This window comes from Pyricularia pennisetigena, chromosome 2 (genome assembly GCF_004337985.1).
Source record: "Pyricularia pennisetigena strain Br36 chromosome 2, whole genome shotgun sequence".
In the NCBI taxonomy this organism is placed as follows: Eukaryota; Fungi; Ascomycota; class Sordariomycetes; order Magnaporthales; family Pyriculariaceae; genus Pyricularia; species Pyricularia pennisetigena.
In genome coordinates, this window is record NC_043741.1 from 3,840,857 (window position 1) to 3,857,588 (window position 16,732).

The window sequence follows — 16,732 nt, forward strand, 5'->3', positions numbered from 1 at the left end:
TTTTTTTTTTTTTTTTTCCTTTCCTTGATGAGCCCCCCAGTGTCGACCAAACTGACCAGCCCGTAGCAAGAACTAGAGCGACAAGGTTTGTCCAAAAAAAACTATCCTGTCTAATGACATACTCGATACCTGATTTGAGATACCCTCTGCCTTGACCTCGGGTGGCGGTGTTGCATACCGTTAATACTCTGGGTGTAACCTGTTTTCTCGAAAAATTTTAGAGAGCCAGTATTATCTATGCCTGGAGACCTTTGAGAAGAAGCTCTACTTTGCGCCCGCAGACCGTGCCCACCGGGTGCTTGATGCTGGATGCGGTATTGGTGAGTAAAGAGAGCAAAATCTGGGCTTCATAGACACATGAGAGAGAGAGAGAAAAAAAAAAATCAGGTACCAGGACTGACTGAGCAACGTTTGATAACGATAATTAGGACACTGGGTCATAGATTTCGGTAAGATCTCTGGGTGGGCAGACCACTGGGCGACGTGCTGTATCCTGCTGACGTGTCTCAATCTTTGCTATATTAGCCGAGCAGCATCCACACTCCGAGGTAAGATGGTTATGTGATATTGGGGTCACCCCCCTTTTTTTCTTCTGCCAGCAAGGGCTTGGAAGTTTGCTGGAGGGTGACCTTTTTTTTTTTATTAGAGTCACACCTCGGGGAGTCTTGAACAAAAAAAAGAGAAAAAGAATGCCGGTACCGTGCCATAAAGCAAATCTCTGAACCTGGGGCGTATGAATAGGTCATCGGGGTCGACCTGTCGCCAATACAGCCAACATTGTCAGTATACCTCGTTGGGTTTTTCCGCTGCTCCACGAAAAAAAAAAAAAAAAAAAAACACAAAGCATAAGCTAACAGACAATGCAACGCTTCCGGGCGCGCGGACCAATACCGCCCCACCCTGCCAGCATGCCACCCAATGCCGTGTTCCAGATCGACGACCTCGAGGAGGAATGGAACTTCAGTTTCAAGTTCGACTACATCCACACGCTCATGATGGCGGGGGCGTTTCGGGACTGGCCGCGGTTCCTGGGCCAGTGCTACGAGTTCCTGGAGCGGGGCGGCCACGTCGAGGTGCAGGACATTGACTTCCCGCTGCGCTGCGACGACGGCACGATGCGGCCCGACAGCGCCGTGCGCCGCTGGTCGGACCTGATGATGGAGGCCGGGGAGCGCTCGGGCTTCAAGCTCGACGAGTGCGGCCGCGTCGCCGACATGATGCGCGCCGCCGGCTTCGTCGACGTTGTCCGCGTCCCCTTTTGCTGGCCCGTCAACCGCTGGCCCCGCGACCAGAAGCTCAAGCAGATCGGGCTCTGGGCCCAGGAGAACTTTGTCGAGGGTTGCGAGGCCATGAGCATGGCACTCTTCACCCGCTTCATGGGCTGGACGAGGGACGAAGTCGTCGACTTTAGCGCCCGCGTCCGCGCCGACCTGGCCGACACGAGCATACATGCCTACTTCCCCATCTACGTCACTTACGGCCGGAAACCCTAAGGGAGGGGAGTGGGTAAGCAAGAGCCTAAGAAACGAGAGACTATGACGGACGGGATGTTTATTCCTATTGTTAGGAATGCCTGTGGGGAAATAATGGGGGAAAACATTGCTGAATTGTGATTTGCGAGTGCCTTCTTCTTTCCCCCTCAAGCTGGATTGGACGGCAGAGTACTCCCTAGCGATCCAGTATAATTATGCAGTGTCAGAATTGCTACCCAACACGGCACGAGAAAAAAAAAAAAAGAAAAAAATCCCGAAATGACAGTTTGCCACATTCTTTTGGTTGTCAGAATGGGCCGATTAACCATTGTAAACGTCCCTTGGAGTGACTCTAAATACGTGGGGTCTCTGAACCCAGCCTGCCGGGCTGTTCCCCAGAGTCATATAAGCTGAATTGGTCACCAGGACCTTTTCTTCCCTCCTGGAGTTACCGACAGGATGGTCACATCTGGATCATCCAACTGCATGCGAGAACCCGCTTGGTAGATGTGTGGGGCGGGGCAGGGGGCTGTCTATCGGGATTGGCGGCATCTTCATGCCTGCAAATTTTCCATGATGCGGGACGGGGACTTTTATAAGGATGGTTCGACAAACGAGCCAAGACCAGCTGGCTTCGCAGTGCAAATCGGGGATTTCCTTTCAGGAAGTCTTGGTTGGGTGTGTAGCATTCATGCGCATCGCGATAATGGCGGCCCTGCTATTCGTCACGGACGCCTTAGGACTTGACCATGACCGTCTCGGGTGAACCCGAGCTCGGGCGCCAGCAAGCTTTCCCCGTAAAGCCTTGGGCACTGATGCAGATACTTCTTTTGGACTTTTGGTTTCATTTGGGCTGTTTTCATTTGTACTTTCGTCTGAATTTACAGTTTCAATGTAGCTTCATGCGTCTGGACGACCGGCGGGGTGGTGGCGCAGGGTGCATGTTTGCTGTCGGGAGGGCGCTGTAGAAGGCTGTCATGAACTGTCATAACTCGGGTTTCTGCGCCCAGATAAAGTGGAACGGTACATATGCATGGACGTTTGTTGGCTGGTCGGCATGCATCGAATCGAGGACGCGACAGGAGAGACCTTCGACCTCTTCACACGGGATTCCCATCTGCTCGGCCTTGGCGGCAAGTACAGGCACAAGCTCAGCCACGACCACCCGAAATAGATAGCCAGCCCTTGACAGTCGGCGACTCATTGCCCAAGTCCCCACGGGGATGTTGAAGACACGCCGCTGTATGTTGACATAGCCGAGCCTCTCGAGCTCGTGCGGGAGTTGCTCGGCGACATAAATCTGGAAGCCGCTGTGTCGAGCCAGCAAGCGTTCTATTAAATCGTATAGTTCGATGAGCGGAAAGTCGTCGGGCATGCTTCCGTCGTCGCATGAAACTTTTGGATATATCTCTTGGAATTCAATCCAGCCGCCCGGTTTCAGCTTATCGAAAGCTGTCGCGGCTACTTTTATAGGGTCTCTGAGAACGCTTGCAGTGACTCGCAAGTGCACATAATCAAAAATACCGTCCCTGCCCCAGGCGTCCTCTTCAATGTCATCGACGACAAAATTGACGTTGGGAGGAACCCACACAGGCTGCACGGGCGACAGATCTATGCCAGTGACTTGGGCGCTTGGAAAAGCATCTCCCACTTGAGCTTGTCAGTAGTCTGATGATAGATGGGCCTGGAGTGACGATTGGAGGGATCGAACATACTCTCAATAGCCCATTGACCAAAGCCGGTTCCGAGGTCGACGATTCTCTGCGGGTTATCCCCGATTGGTGCAAGAAAAAGTTTCCCTTTAAGCAGCGTCAAGGCCATCGAGTGTCGTAGGCTTTCACGACCTTCTTCGTTCTCATCGTTGGGTATAGGATATCTCCCGTACTTGTATTTGTCTTGTGGAAAGGAAAGTCAGATCTGGCGTGATTAAGTGTTGTAGCCCCCCGTGCCGATCCAAGCCTTTTCCAAGAAGCTGCGGGAAAATGGTGTTTCTAATTATGAGGGCAAACAACTCACGATAACGTCTGTCACATATATATTTAGTCCCGAATCAGCAAAAGTATAGCGAGGGCGAGCGTGCAAGATATGGGCACTATGTGAAGCATCATGCTCACCTTCCGTGCTCATGGATATGTGCATATATACTTGAAGTCACCGAACCAACTTCAGAAGAGCCATCGATAGATGGATCATAATCCGAGGTGATTGTAAAATCCCTTCCATCTAGTTCGAGAGACGAGTCACTGGAGGAAACTTGCTCATGGACATCGACCTGTCCCTCCATCCTGAGACGAAGGAGTTCGGGAGAGACAAGGCCAGCTCTCTCGAGTGCGTCGAGGGAAACGGGGAGTGCGTCGTACATTGGCAGTTTCTTGATTCTTGATTGAGATGCCCCGAAACAAAGACCTCTTCAGACCTGTATGAAGCGAAGCCCGGTCGACGATATGCTTCAGTTGAACATCTCTTGGGGCATATACAGGCCTGTGGGCTAGTTGTAAGCTGTAGATGCCCACTATCCGTGGCGCTAGAGTTTGTTTGAAGCTTATAAAGGAAAATGGCCGGATCCATAAAGGGACAAGAAGGAGCAGGCCCAGTTCCGACGTGGCGGGCCTGGTCGACCCGAGGGTCTGGGACCACACAGCTTACCAAGTGTACCAAGTGGACAAGTCGTCGCTAAGCGTCAGGAGACGGCAGAATGGCTAACGTGGGCGAGGCGCTAGCGCTAGTTTTGGAAGGCCTAGCATGCTGCCTAGTTTGACGGCCGTATGTCAAAAAGACGACGATGCCATGACCACGCCGCAAGCCACGAATCCACGATTAGCACTTGCGCAATGACCTGAAAGCCAGGGAGGACCGTAACCCTAGGACAGCCGATCAACCATGGGGTGGTTGGGTCCGGACGTTGATCTTCGCTGCCTCGTTGCAGGCGGGACTTTTTGAAACTGTTGGAATTCTACCTACCGTCTGGCAGGGTTGTGAGTAGTCCCTTGCCCGATTACCTTATTTGCCCTACCAGGCGACTTGGTAAGTGCCGATATGTGGGATAAAACTACCTAGTTTAGGCGTCTAAGATCAAAGTTAGGTAGGTACAGCTCGGCACCCGAGTACTGACTGCATTGAGCAGGTAGATATCTTGGTAAGGGTAGGTGCCGGTTTTGTTATGGGGTTAGTTTGTATGAAATTGCTGTTTAAATTTCAAGAAGAAAAATGAAGATTTATTCTATGTGCTAAATCTGACCACCTGAAATGCCGGCCGGCCGAGCATCAGTATTTGTTGTTCGGCTTGGCAGATTGGCAGTGGAGGAAAACTCGTTGCCATCCGGACCGCTGAAAGGTGAGTAAATTCTTCCATCTGGCGGCATGGAAAGAAACGTCGCATATATGATGACTACATCAGAATCCAAGAAAGAAATGGGCGATTGAGTGCATCTCCTTTTTTTTTTTCTCTCTTTTTTCTTCTTCTTCTCCATGACCAGCAGGCCATCCACAACCCCACACATGGCAATCGATCCAACATCGTGGACTCGAATCGCCCGTACCTATCGCTATCTCACCCCGGGCTCGATTTGCTCGCCTTATAAGATCCCACCGTCTAGCGCTCAGGACTGTGGATCGGGAAGCTCGCCTCCCAAGTTTCCTCGGGCCATTCGAACTCAGCTATAAAGCCACCCATGGACGATGAAGATCAAGGCTGACAAATAACAAACTCTGGGCTTGCAGCTTGTCCTACTGCGCTAGGCAGCACACGAGACTCTTCGCACCACTTGAAATTGTGAATTTGCATACAATCAAAGCGCCGCCGACCTCATTCTACATTCGAGAGGAGCTTTTGCTGTATAGGTAGATAGGTAGGGAGGTAAACTTGAAGAGCTTCCGATAAGTTGCTGTAGAAGGTCGCACCCTGACATCGGTCGGTAGGATAGATGTGGTTGACTCAAGTGGGGCCAACGCGTACTCGCTGCTTCTCAGGTCCCCACCTTGCAAGCCAACACGCGTTAAGCTGTTTTGCGTCCTAAATCCTAAATCGCGTCTGCTAACCCGCGTTTTTGCTGGTCATTCGATTTCGAATGCTGGGCAACCATCCAAATGTACCAATCCGTATCCACCATCTGAGAGGACCTGATTTCTCACGTCAACCCACCTCAACTACGATACAATTGACGTGATTCTGGGCCATCAGAAACTCTATCGACGTTATACTACGTCGCTGACCATACTATTGGAGTTTCGGGCCAGAAATCATTCTTCTACAACACGCAGACGCGCTAAATTGGACCAGCGACACTGTCTAGCATTGATAACTCAAAAAAGCCTGTCGACGGCCGACGTCCGGTCCTGCCCACATGAGAGTCGTCGGCACCGCTTTCGACGCGTCTACAACCTGCATATAGCACCCCGCACCCGAAAATGCATCTCCCACGGCCCCTGATATCGAAACTATACCTGCACCTACAGAAGACGCGCCACGCCCTCGCACCGCCCGTCCTGATCCTCGTCGCCCTCGAGCCCGACGCACTCTGCGCCTGCCGCATCCTCACCCGCCTCCTCAAACATGATTACATCCCGCACAAGATCCAGCCCGTTTCGGGCTACGCGGATCTCGAGCGCGTCGGCCGGGACCTTGTCAGCCCCATGATGCAGACCCGCGGCGGCTCCGGCGGTGTGGTGGTCTGCCTGGGCGTCGGCGGCACCGTGGATCTGGGCGCCATGCTCGGTCTCGAGCCCGATGAGGAGGATGCAGCCAGCGGTGGCGTTGATGCGTACAGCGGGGTGGAAGTATGGGTCATCGACTCTCACAGACCGTGGAATCTAGGCAACGTATTCGGAGGCCATCCCCTCGAGCCCGAGACTGCCGGCGGATCAAGGGCTTTTTCCTCTAGGGCGCCCCCAGGTGTCTCAAACGGCCGTATATCTCATGCCTATAAGCCCTCCAAGGGTGGCATCATCGTTTTTGACGACGGGGATATCGAGGAGACTCTGGAGAAGGAGCGGGAAGCATACATGTCGTTGGTGGACATGCCGGATGTTGAAGACAATGGGGAGGACCTGGAAGACAGCGACTCTGACAGTGGATCTGAAAACAACGATGACGCAGCAGAACAAGAGACTCCCGTTCGGGCGGGTCAAAAGCGCAAATCTCTTGACGACTTTGACGATGACGAAAGTGGAGACGACGACAGGCCAGCACAAAGACGGAGGAGCAACACGGTGAGTCAAATTCCAGAGGCTTGTACAGATCATTGTGATCTTTAGTGGTTGGCTGCTAAACATCTCGGCGCCGTCTTTTTATAGGGGAGTTCCATTCCAGAATCTCCACGGCGACCAGAGGGACGCGGGTTGATATCCATGCAAGACTCGGCCGTGTTCTCCTCAAACGATCCAAGCAACCCGCCGTCGGGTGCGCAGCCTCCAAAAGCCCTCTCTGCTCGAAAAATGCGCAGGCAGTTACTGCGTCTACGTCGAGAAAAGGAGGCAACGCTGCGAAAATACTATCGTCTTGGCACGTCTTATTCGGAACCTATCTCTTCCATGATCTACTCCTTGGCTTCCGAGCTCGGTCGAGAGGATAACGACATGCTTTGGCTTACAATAGTCGGCGTCACATCTATGGAGCTATATGGGCGGTCGTCGGCCGGAGTCGCGGTTGCAGCCCGCAGCTCTGATAACAGGTTGAAATCTGGTTGGATGGGAATGCGCGGCGCCAGCATACGACAACTTCTGCGCGACGAGGTGCGCCGCCTGAATCCGCCCGAGATATCTGGCAGCGGGCAGGGAAGGGCTTCGGCGGAAGGCCAGGGAATCATTCCGACGACGGCGAGGAGTCCCGAAGATACCAGTATCCGTCTCTCACCCGAGCCCAAATTCCTCCTCATCCGGCACTGGAGCCTGTACGACAGCATGCTTCACTCCCCCTATCTTTTCTCACGGCTGAAGATGTGGAGCGAGACGGGCCTGAAGCGGCTGCACAAGCTCTTTGCCAAGATGGGCGTCAGCCTCGTTCAGTGCAAACAGAGCTACACGCACATGGACATGGTGCTGAAGCGCGAGCTCCGAGTGAAGCTGCTAAAGTACGCATCGCTGTATAACTTGGATGACATGGTCCCCACGATCGATACAGACGGCAGGGACAGGGGTGGCGCCAAGGATGGATGGGGCTTCGTGCGTAGCTGGGGTTGGCGTGCTACGCTCAGCGCACAAGATGTCGGCGTCGTCATAGGAGCCCTTCTCGAGGTTGGGAAACATGCGACCTCGTCGGATGACTCCGCTGGTAGGGACGGAGCCTCCCAGTTGGAAGAGCCGGACGACAACCACCTGGAGATGCTGAGTGAAGAGTTGTGCCCACGCTTCTGGGAGGCATACGACGCGCTGGAGGAGTATGTTGTTTCCAGCATTCACTTATTATTTTTTTTTTTTTGTTTCATTTTGAGTATTTCTACTAACATTCATACCCAACTGCAGTATCGAGGCGTTGAAGCAAGGGCTGCCCACGGCACAGTTTCTCCACCGTGCAATCTTCAACACAGGCACCACGTTACTAAAGAAGAAGCAGATCAGGCATTTACGAGCATTCCGCATGTTCATTGTCAAAGACGGACCAGACGTTGCCGTGTTCAACCATCCCGGGGCGCTCACGAAGCTCACACTGTGGATCGGTGAGGCGCTGGCCGAGCAGGAGAAGGAGGCCACAGGGCGTCTGAGCAACAAAGGCCGCGGTACCCCGCTAGTGGCGGCGTCACTCGACGAGAAGCGCGGTGTTTACGTCGTGGTGGGCACAGGTGGTGGAGGTGGCGTAGCGGACCTGCCGGCAGACAAGAAGAAGAAGGCCGAAGAGAAGAGGGCAAAGGCAAAGGCGCGAGAGGAAAGCCGCCAGGCCAAGGAGAAGATACGCGAGGAGAAACGCGCAGCCAAGAGGGCGGCGGGTGCTGAAGACGAGGAGGAGACAGAGTCTGAGGGCTCCGACGACGACGACGACGATGAAGATTCCAGCGAGGACGAGGATAATGGGCCCAAGGAGAGGGGTCACGGCCTGAACCGTTTTGGCAATGCGTTCCAGGACGTTGTGGCGGAAACGAATGCCAGGATACGTATCGACAGCTTTGAACACTGTGTGGTTGAAGTCAAGAAAGAGGATCTTGGGGGGTTCCTGGAAAGCTTGAGCATGAAGGCTGTAGTGGGATGATTTGGCAATCCACCAGCCAAGTTGATATGGGTATAATGACGGCAAGGCATGCAAAACGGGGATTTTCTTTTTTTTTTTTTTCTTCGTCAGAGGGCATTTTCAGCAGGGCTTCTTGTGATTCACAGCTTTGGCGTTCTTGGAGTACAGTAGCAAGTGCATGCTTTTCCTGGTCTAGGTGTCCCGAGTTGGTATAGCGCAATAATGGTGGTAACATTTAGTAAATACGAGCATATGACCTTTTTGGAATGATTTTTGATGGCAAGAAATCAATAATCAAGAATAAACGATCGCTTGGTCTAACAAAAAAGAAGCTTCTCAGCCCGGTTGGCCGAGGGATGGGTTGGGCTTGGACTTTTGCACGGGGTGCTCGCGCAATTAGAGGAAACTCCGTGTCTTTGCGAACAGATTTAGCCGCAGATTGTTGGTCGTAGGCTCAGATAGGAGAGTCGAATAAGCCCGCGTTGCGACCGTTTTAAGCAGAAGAAGGTCTTGGTGGGAATGGAAGGTAGGATTGCGTTTGGCCTGCAGCCTCGGGAACTCCAGCTCCACTGTTCATTCGCTTATTGTCCTGCGCCTACCTAGAATACCTCCTTCCCCACCAAGGCTAGGCGCAGTTCCAAAGTCTAAACACCCCTCCCTTTCCAGGAAACATACAAAGCCCATCCAAAGTCAATGTTACTTCTTACATTCAGCATCATCATCCTGCTGCTAATCTGACGTGGTAAGTAAGTTCAGGGCCTTTTTTTTTTTTTTTGTCTTTTTCTTTTTCTTTTTCTTTCTCTTTCTCTCTTTGGGCTTCACTCTGTCGAATTTTTTTAAGAAGGACAAAGACCTTCGCAACTTGCCGCACTATCCGTACTCGAGCCGTGTGTGGCCTGCATTTGCCTGCCTGCCTGCCTGCCTGTATTGTATGCGCAACCAAGCGGATAACATCTCCACTAACAACTAAGTAGCCCGCCGCCCGTGGCTGGAATCCTTGCCTCAACGTCTTGACTCCAGGTCGCAAACCCCTCACCTCAAATCAACCTGGACAACAGACGACTCTTAGACTAGCATTAAGGCTAGCAGAACCCTAGAGCACCCTGAAGAGGGAAGATATTCACAACTCTGCAAGCAGCTACATTTGGACATATTCAGCTCGCTCTGTTGTTTCGGCGCCGCAGTAAACGGTCGTCCATTTTCCGATCATCTCGACGGCGACAGCTCGAGGCATTACCAACCGCGATCGTCCTCCTAGGTCACGACATAAAACAGAAAAAAAAAAAAGAAAAAAAAAAAAAAAAAACATACGTCAATACCGATCCTAAATCGAACTATTTTTAAATACTTAATTTTCACCCTACTGCTCTGCTTCGGTCTTATTTCAAGATGGGGAAATCGTGAGTCCCTACTTCCAACCTTTCTACCCCCGCCTATTGTCGCCGATCATCGACTAGGTGGCCTGCCCGGGGCCTGTGATTGATGACGAGGCTTCCACCGCCTACGTCTGCCTCCGCTGCTACAGATATCACGCTGTCACCGTTGATATCAGGCATATAAAAGGCCGTAGCAAGCTGTGAGGATGATTTGCGTTTTTCCCGGGTTGGGACAAGGACTCTTCGATGCAGGCCCCGTTTTCGCACGGCAACGGAGCACCAACCCTATCTGTCGCGCCCCGGGTTGCCAGTACCGCCTTCTGCCACCACTCCCTGGTTGTCGCGAGACGCACACCGCTGACTTTAGCACGGCTTCATAACACTACAGACAGTCAAAACTCTCGCAAGAGCAACTAGCCGAACTACAAAAGTCGACGCATTTCGATAAGAAGGAGCTACAGCAATGGTACAAGGGTGCGTTTGTTCCCGCTATACTGGTCCACTCCCTCCCAGTCGCCACCTGGAAGTCTCCCCTCAAAGCCACTCAGCCAGAGCCCTCTATATTCTACATCGCACAAGCGTCATGGTCCGCCCAAGTGCTTGAGAGAAGAGGACATCGATCAGCCCGGCCGATATGAACAGAAAGACGTACCTAGATGCATAGCCTAGCTATGCTTTTCTTCTTATAAGCGACGAGCGGCGCCCCAATAATCCGAGAAAGGAAAAGCTGACATGGGGATACTTTTTTTTACCCTAGGCTTCCTCAAGGACTGCCCCTCAGGAACGCTCACAAAGGAGGAGTTTCAAAAGATCTACCGACAATTTTTCCCCTTCGGTGACCCGTCCTCATTCGCAGACTATGTCTTCAACGTGTTTGACAGCGACAAATCGGGCACCATTGACTTCAAGGAGTTCATCGTAGCCCTGAGCGTGACCAGTCGCGGCAAGATGGAGGACAAGCTTGACTGGGCTTTCCAGCTCTACGACATTGACGGGGACGGCAAGATCAGCTACGACGAGATGCTGCAGATCGTCGAGGCGATCTACAAGATGGTGAGGAATTCTCCGCCTGTTTGAGCTGTCATGCTCAGGCAATGCTATGACCTTTTGTGTCACTGGTTGTTTAACTGACTGAAATATCCCTTTTTTTTTTTTTCCAAAACAGGTCGGCTCAATGGTCAAGTTGCCTGAGGATGAGGACACACCCGAGAAGCGCGTACGAAAGATCTTTCGCATGATGGACAAGGATGAGAACGGTAGTCTGGATATGCAGGAATTCAAGGAGGGTAGCAAGAGGGATGAGACCATCGTGTCCGCCTTATCTTTGTATGACGGCTTGGTCTAAGCTGAATCCAACGAGTCCACACTTTCTCTCTCTCTCTTTCTCTCCCTCGGCATTCAGTTCACCCAAGACACAGAATCAGCGAGTCTTGCTTCATACCCAACTCGACACGGCTTCTTTGATGACCGATCTACCTACCGGATTTGCCATTACTCGAGCGGGTTCCTGCGTCACGGAAACTTTCACGAGTCACCCTGGAAAACCCCCGATATACTTGATCGGCGCTGATCCATGGAAGCCTTTTCCCTTTTTCCCTCTTTGAAAAAACTGTGTTTCCATTTCCATCCATGTTCTCTTTATTTATTTATTTTTTTCTTTTACTTTTTTTTTTTTTTTCTTGTGTCTATAATTTTATTCAACTTCCTTTTTTTTCTCATGCCCTTCATTACGGTTTTATTACTGCCACTTGGAGGTGTGATGAAGAATCGGCAGTGATGTAGGAATGTGAAGGCAAAGGCAAGGTCATGGAAACGAACGAGCAGGCCATATTATTGTAGGCTCCAAATAGCTAATACCTCTGATTATGGCTGAGCTACGGTGAGATCCCCACCTCGTGATCGTAGGTTTTGCACCCCGTGAATGTGTCACTTTACATTGGAACAAATGAAATGATGCTCAACCGTTACTCGGGTTCACTCAACATTCTTCACTGTGTAGAATTACCTAGGTTGATTGGGCTTCCATGTCTTTGTAGCGAGGAATTCGACTCGGTCTGCCGCGGCTTGCGAAGCAAAGCCAGGCTATCCCTGATGAGTTGGGGTACATAATCAGAACGGGATTGACATGGCAGCCTTCACCGACTTATGACGTTGACATCTGCTTACGTCGGCATTGGGGCGGGGTATGCGGTCCAGTGGGGGGGAGGCATTCCCTTGTGATGATCGCCGCTCCAACGATTCCAGAGCTTTGCCGCGCAGTGTGAGCTCAAGTTGGCGAGAAGTTAGATATCAATCATGAGTGCTGGTATTAGAAACGCCATGTACCTGCCAAAAATACAATCCGAAAGAGAGAACATAAAAAAGCCCCAAATTATGAATAAAACAAAACAAAACAGGGGACCAGGTCAATCAAGATCAGCCCAAACCACCACAAGCTGCAAGTTGCTTATGCATACAACAAACGAGTCTTCCCTGGTTTCCCGTCGGGTATATTGGATACCCAAAGAGGCTGCACAGTATTCTGTCCCGTCGTCTAATGATGCGTGACGACATTATTGCCTCAAACGAGTATTTTTGTCTCTCTTATTTCTTTATGCCATAAGCCTGGTCGACCTCCTTCTTGTACTTTTGGATAATACCCTTGCGGTTAAGCTTTTGCGCAGCTGTGACAAGTCCCTATATTGAAAAACGAAAAAGTTAGATATGTTGTGGCCGTATTCGGTTCAGTTAAAGCGAGAGCGAAACTCACATTCTGCGGTGTCCATTCCTCGTCTGACAAAACGACGCCATCGATGATCTCGATACCGGCCAGACCGCCCTGGCGACCAACATTCTGCATCTCCTTCAGCACAGCCGCGTTGACCTTGCTGTCGTGGATGAGTTCCTCGAGGGTCTCACCCTTCGCACCAACAGAGGCTGCCAGCTTCTTGAGGGCAGGCTCGGCGGGCACGATCAGGGCAACAGGCTTGGCCTGTGAGTCGTCTGCATAGCAGCAGATGTTGGCGACGACGGGTGCCGATCGGTAAATCGACTCGAGCTTCTCCAGTGCAATGTACTCGCCGTTGAGCGTCTTAATCAGGTTCTTCTTACGGTCAATGAGCTTTAAGTGTCCCTTGCTGTCGAACTCGCCAATGTCGCCCGTCTTGAACCAACCGTCGGCAGTCATGGCCTCGGCCGTCTCCTTCTCGTTCTGGTAGTATCCAGACATTACCGTGGGACCACGCAGCCAAACCTCGCCCTGGGGGTTAGGCTTGTTTGTGACGTGGTATCCTGCATCCGCAAAGTCGACCAGCTTGGCCTCGACGGATGCCGGCATCGCGCCGATCGTGTCGGTTGACCACTCCATGGGGTTCTGCAGCGTGCCCATGGCAGTCGTCTCGGTAAGGCCGTAGCCGATGATCATAGGGCAGATAGCCATGGAAAGGAAACGCTGCGTCTCCTTGGCCACGGGGCCACCACCGTTCAAGCAGATCTTGAGCCTGCCGCCAGTGGCCTCCTTGATCTTCTTGAAAACAACGGCATCAAGGATGCCGGAGCCGGGCAGGTTCATGCCCATGAGATTGTTCTTCATGGACATGGCACCCCAAAAGAGGTTGCGCACAACCGGGCTGCCGGCGTTGACCTTGCCGATGATTCCCTTCTTAACGTTCTCCCACACGGCCGGAACACCGACAAGCACTGTGGGCTTAAACTCCTTTATGTCTCCGTTGCAGTTGCGCACCGAAGCGTCCGAAAGAGTCTTGGGGTTACCGTAACCCATCGTAGCACCCCAGAACATTGCAGAGTTTTCAAAAACAAACTCGAGAATGTGGGCAGCGGGCAGGTAGGTGAGGAGGCCATCGCCAGGGCCAATATAGGGCTGAACGACAACGCTAACTCCAGCAACTACATCGGGCGGAACAAATTCTGTCAGTTATCTTGATTGTTGCCACATGCGTAATGTGCGCGCAAGGAGCAATGTGCGGAACAAAAATAAGCGGTAAAAAAAAAAAAAAGTCAGGGCGAAAGACATACCAGCAGCAACAACGTTGCTGTGCTTCAGTGGCACACCCTTGGGGGTTCCGGTGGATCCAGATGTGTACATGATACAGCAAAGATCATCGGTCTTGGGCGGGACGGCATCGACCGGGTTTTCCTCGCCAAGCTTCTTCAGGTCGTCAAAGCTCAAGACGGTAACGTTGGGGTAGGTCTCATTCAGCTTGTCAATGTGCTCTTGCTTGACCTTGTTCTGGGTGTTCCAGATGACGTGGGTAATGTCGGTCGCATCCTTGAGCACATTGCCGAGGGTGGGCAACAGGTGGGGGTCAAGGAAGATGGCCTTGGCCTTGGTGGCCACCATGGAATGTCGGAGTCCCTCCTCACCAAGCGTGTCATAAGCGGTCACAATGGCCATGGACTGCGAGCCGGCCGCGTGTGACATGGCGAGCCAGTTCTGGCTGGTGGCGGCGTAAATGTGAACACGATCTCCAGCGACGAGTCCGACTTTGCGCAGACCGGCACCCAGCTGGACGACCAGGCGGTAGTATTCGTTGTATGTGAGGTACTCGTAACCGGAGAGTTCAAAGTAGGTCCACTGCTTGTCTACCTCGCGCTCCTGACCATCGACCATCTTCTTGATCTTCTTGGTCTCCTGGTGGGTGCGGACGAGCCGGCGGGAGCCGACGCACTTGGCGTTGCCAAACTTCTCGACGCTGTACTTGACCAGCTCCCAGGTCGTGGAAACGTCGGGAGAGGGCCTAGTGAAGAGTTCGGTGGCGGCATCGGGGTGGCGGCGAGGAACCGTCTCGCCCGGTGCGGCCGTTGCGCCAGGCACCGGGACCGAGAACGGTCCCTTAGCCTGCATGCGCGGGATGAGGTTCTTCGAATCAGGCATGATAGGTTGATGCTTCTCTTGTCTGTCGGGCTTCAGCGAGGCCACCTGTTGGTGAACTTGTGGTGATGCTGTATATACGGTGCCGAGCAGAAGACTGCGCTCGCTGCTGCAACGGCAGGCAGGATGCCGAGGCTTTGAGCTCGATTGGTATCGAGTGTAAATATGGAATCAAAACGGTAGCAGTGGGGTTCCGACCAAAGCTCCAGAAAGCTGAGTCAAAGCTTGCTGGGTTTGAGTATCGATCAACCGTTAGTCCAAAGTTTGTTTGTATGACGACAGCAAAGCTGTTGACACAATCAATGGCGGTTCGTTTTTTTTTTTTTGTTTGAGTTTGTTCAGGCCATGTGTGGACTGGGGCTGTACTTACTTGAGGCGGAGGCTTGGTCAGTCAGGATAGCAACAAAGTTGAGAGAGGATGGGAAGTATTCGCTCTGTTATGGGTGGAGGAGAGAGTGCGAAGCAAAGGACTTTTTTGTTCGGCGCGCGCAGGAAACCTAGCCAGAGACGAGCCGAGACGGAGGATGCTTGGCTTAACACTCTGCGTGAGGTAGTTGGAGCATGAACAGGGAGGCAAGGCACTGACGGCATTATGAGGAGCGAAAGAAAAAAAGGCCCAATCCGACCAGCAGAATCGAGCAGGGGCCCCAAGGTGGGGACAGGCCACTACGTCTTCTCCTAGCCAAGACCCGCCAAGCCGCGATTGCTATGCTTGACGCTCCGTTGTCTTTTGTACCAACAGTTATTAATTGATGCAAGCCTACACCGTTCAGCCAAAGGTCACCCGCCTAACTGAGCTGGGTAGCCCAGCCCAACCTAGACATGGATGCTATGCAGAAAAGTAATTACCAACTCCACGCTCTGGTTGTTGTTCTTTTTTTGACAGCTTTCACTTGTAGCCTTGGCCAGATGCGACTCGTGTGCCTATAGGTAGATGATCTTCGCTGTACCGAGGTACAACGAAGGACCAAGGTACGTTTGGGTAAAATTTGGTCCGGGGTTAGATGACTGATTTGGTATCTTTGCCTCCACTGGATCATTTTAATATTTTATATCCTGATGCCATCCAAACCTTAAGTGATATCGGATCCTGACCAAAACTTACAGATCGATAATTATTCATACCATAAAGCGAACTGGAGGTAGGGATTCCGGTTGTCTGTGACCACAAACCCCCGCTTTTGGCATGGGATACATGGGATGCTTAGCAGTCTGGCAGGCAGCATAGGCTAGGGCGGCTAGGTAGGTTCCAACTAGCCCTGAAGTCCAAATCTTCTGCATGTCGTTAGCTGTCTTGGCTCAGACAGCTCCTGAGCTCCAAGTCTCTTGGGGCCCACATAACCAGCCCACAATTGAGATCGTTATCGGGCGCATTGCTACTCCGTAATGTAGAAGTAAAGGCAATTGATCCATGAGGGGAAAAAAGAGGAGAGAACAAGGAGAAGAAAACTAAAGATACTACGTAGAAATTCCTTCCAATCGGAGTAATGTGGACCTATCTACCAGTCTCTGATTTCTTTTGCATTTTTTTCTTTCGAGATTTTCTCTCTTCACATGCGAAGTCACAAGCAACTGTGACTCTTTGTGATCAAACCTGCCATTTCGCCTTCCAGTTCACTACCAAAGTACAACCCAAGAACAAATAATAATAAAAAAATACCAGGACCAAGCCAAGCCAAGCAAAAGTTGGAAACACTGTGTCACCCGGGTTTCCTAGAGGGGTCTAGCATATAGTCCAAGCCTCCCTCCTCCCTGATAGCCATCTTTGGGGTAGCAGCAACAATCTGGGGAATTTCTCCCGTCGTCAGGTGCAACGCGACTGTGTCAAGTTGTGTCGGATCTCAGCCGTCCCCCC

The 16,732-nt window shown here is 52.0% G+C and overlaps 6 protein-coding genes across 6 annotated transcripts; 3 read left to right on the top strand and 3 right to left on the bottom strand.

Moving 5' to 3' along the window:
* Positions 1-223: 223 nt before the first annotated feature.
* PpBr36_01064 (uncharacterized protein) lies at positions 224-1,493 on the top strand (the record flags this gene model as incomplete). Its single annotated transcript, XM_029888253.1, has 4 exons — positions 224-320; positions 429-548; positions 742-779; positions 858-1,493. Coding segments are annotated over 4 exons (891 nt in total), but the record flags the coding sequence as incomplete, so codon positions are not given.
* Positions 1,494-2,457: 964 nt separating this feature from the next.
* PpBr36_01065 (uncharacterized protein) lies at positions 2,458-3,834 on the bottom strand (the record flags this gene model as incomplete). Its single annotated transcript, XM_029888254.1, has 4 exons — positions 2,458-3,122; positions 3,188-3,356; positions 3,489-3,564; positions 3,587-3,834. The coding sequence occupies 4 exons, from the start codon at positions 3,832-3,834 to the stop codon at positions 2,458-2,460; spliced, it is 1,158 nt and encodes a 385-aa protein (XP_029751527.1).
* A 2,045-nt stretch (positions 3,835-5,879) lies between these two features.
* On the top strand, positions 5,880-8,652 carry PpBr36_01066 (uncharacterized protein; the record flags this gene model as incomplete). The annotated part of the gene is made up of 3 exons (XM_029888255.1): positions 5,880-6,680; positions 6,765-7,846; positions 7,932-8,652. The coding sequence occupies 3 exons, from the start codon at positions 5,880-5,882 to the stop codon at positions 8,650-8,652; spliced, it is 2,604 nt and encodes an 867-aa protein (XP_029751526.1).
* Positions 8,653-10,020: 1,368 nt separating this feature from the next.
* PpBr36_01067 (uncharacterized protein) lies at positions 10,021-11,352 on the top strand (the record flags this gene model as incomplete). Its single annotated transcript, XM_029888256.1, has 4 exons — positions 10,021-10,031; positions 10,396-10,481; positions 10,765-11,060; positions 11,173-11,352. 4 exons carry the CDS (start codon positions 10,021-10,023, stop codon positions 11,350-11,352), a joined length of 573 nt encoding a protein of 190 aa, XP_029751525.1.
* Positions 11,353-11,995: 643 nt separating this feature from the next.
* PpBr36_01068 (uncharacterized protein) lies at positions 11,996-12,560 on the bottom strand (the record flags this gene model as incomplete). Its single annotated transcript, XM_029888257.1, has 3 exons — positions 11,996-12,095; positions 12,174-12,272; positions 12,508-12,560. 3 exons carry the CDS (start codon positions 12,558-12,560, stop codon positions 11,996-11,998), a joined length of 252 nt encoding a protein of 83 aa, XP_029751524.1.
* A 30-nt stretch (positions 12,561-12,590) lies between these two features.
* On the bottom strand, positions 12,591-14,925 carry PpBr36_01069 (uncharacterized protein; the record flags this gene model as incomplete). Its single annotated transcript, XM_029888258.1, has 3 exons — positions 12,591-12,683; positions 12,757-13,913; positions 14,022-14,925. Coding segments are annotated over 3 exons (2,154 nt in total), but the record flags the coding sequence as incomplete, so codon positions are not given.
* Between the last annotated feature and the right edge of the window lie 1,807 nt (positions 14,926-16,732).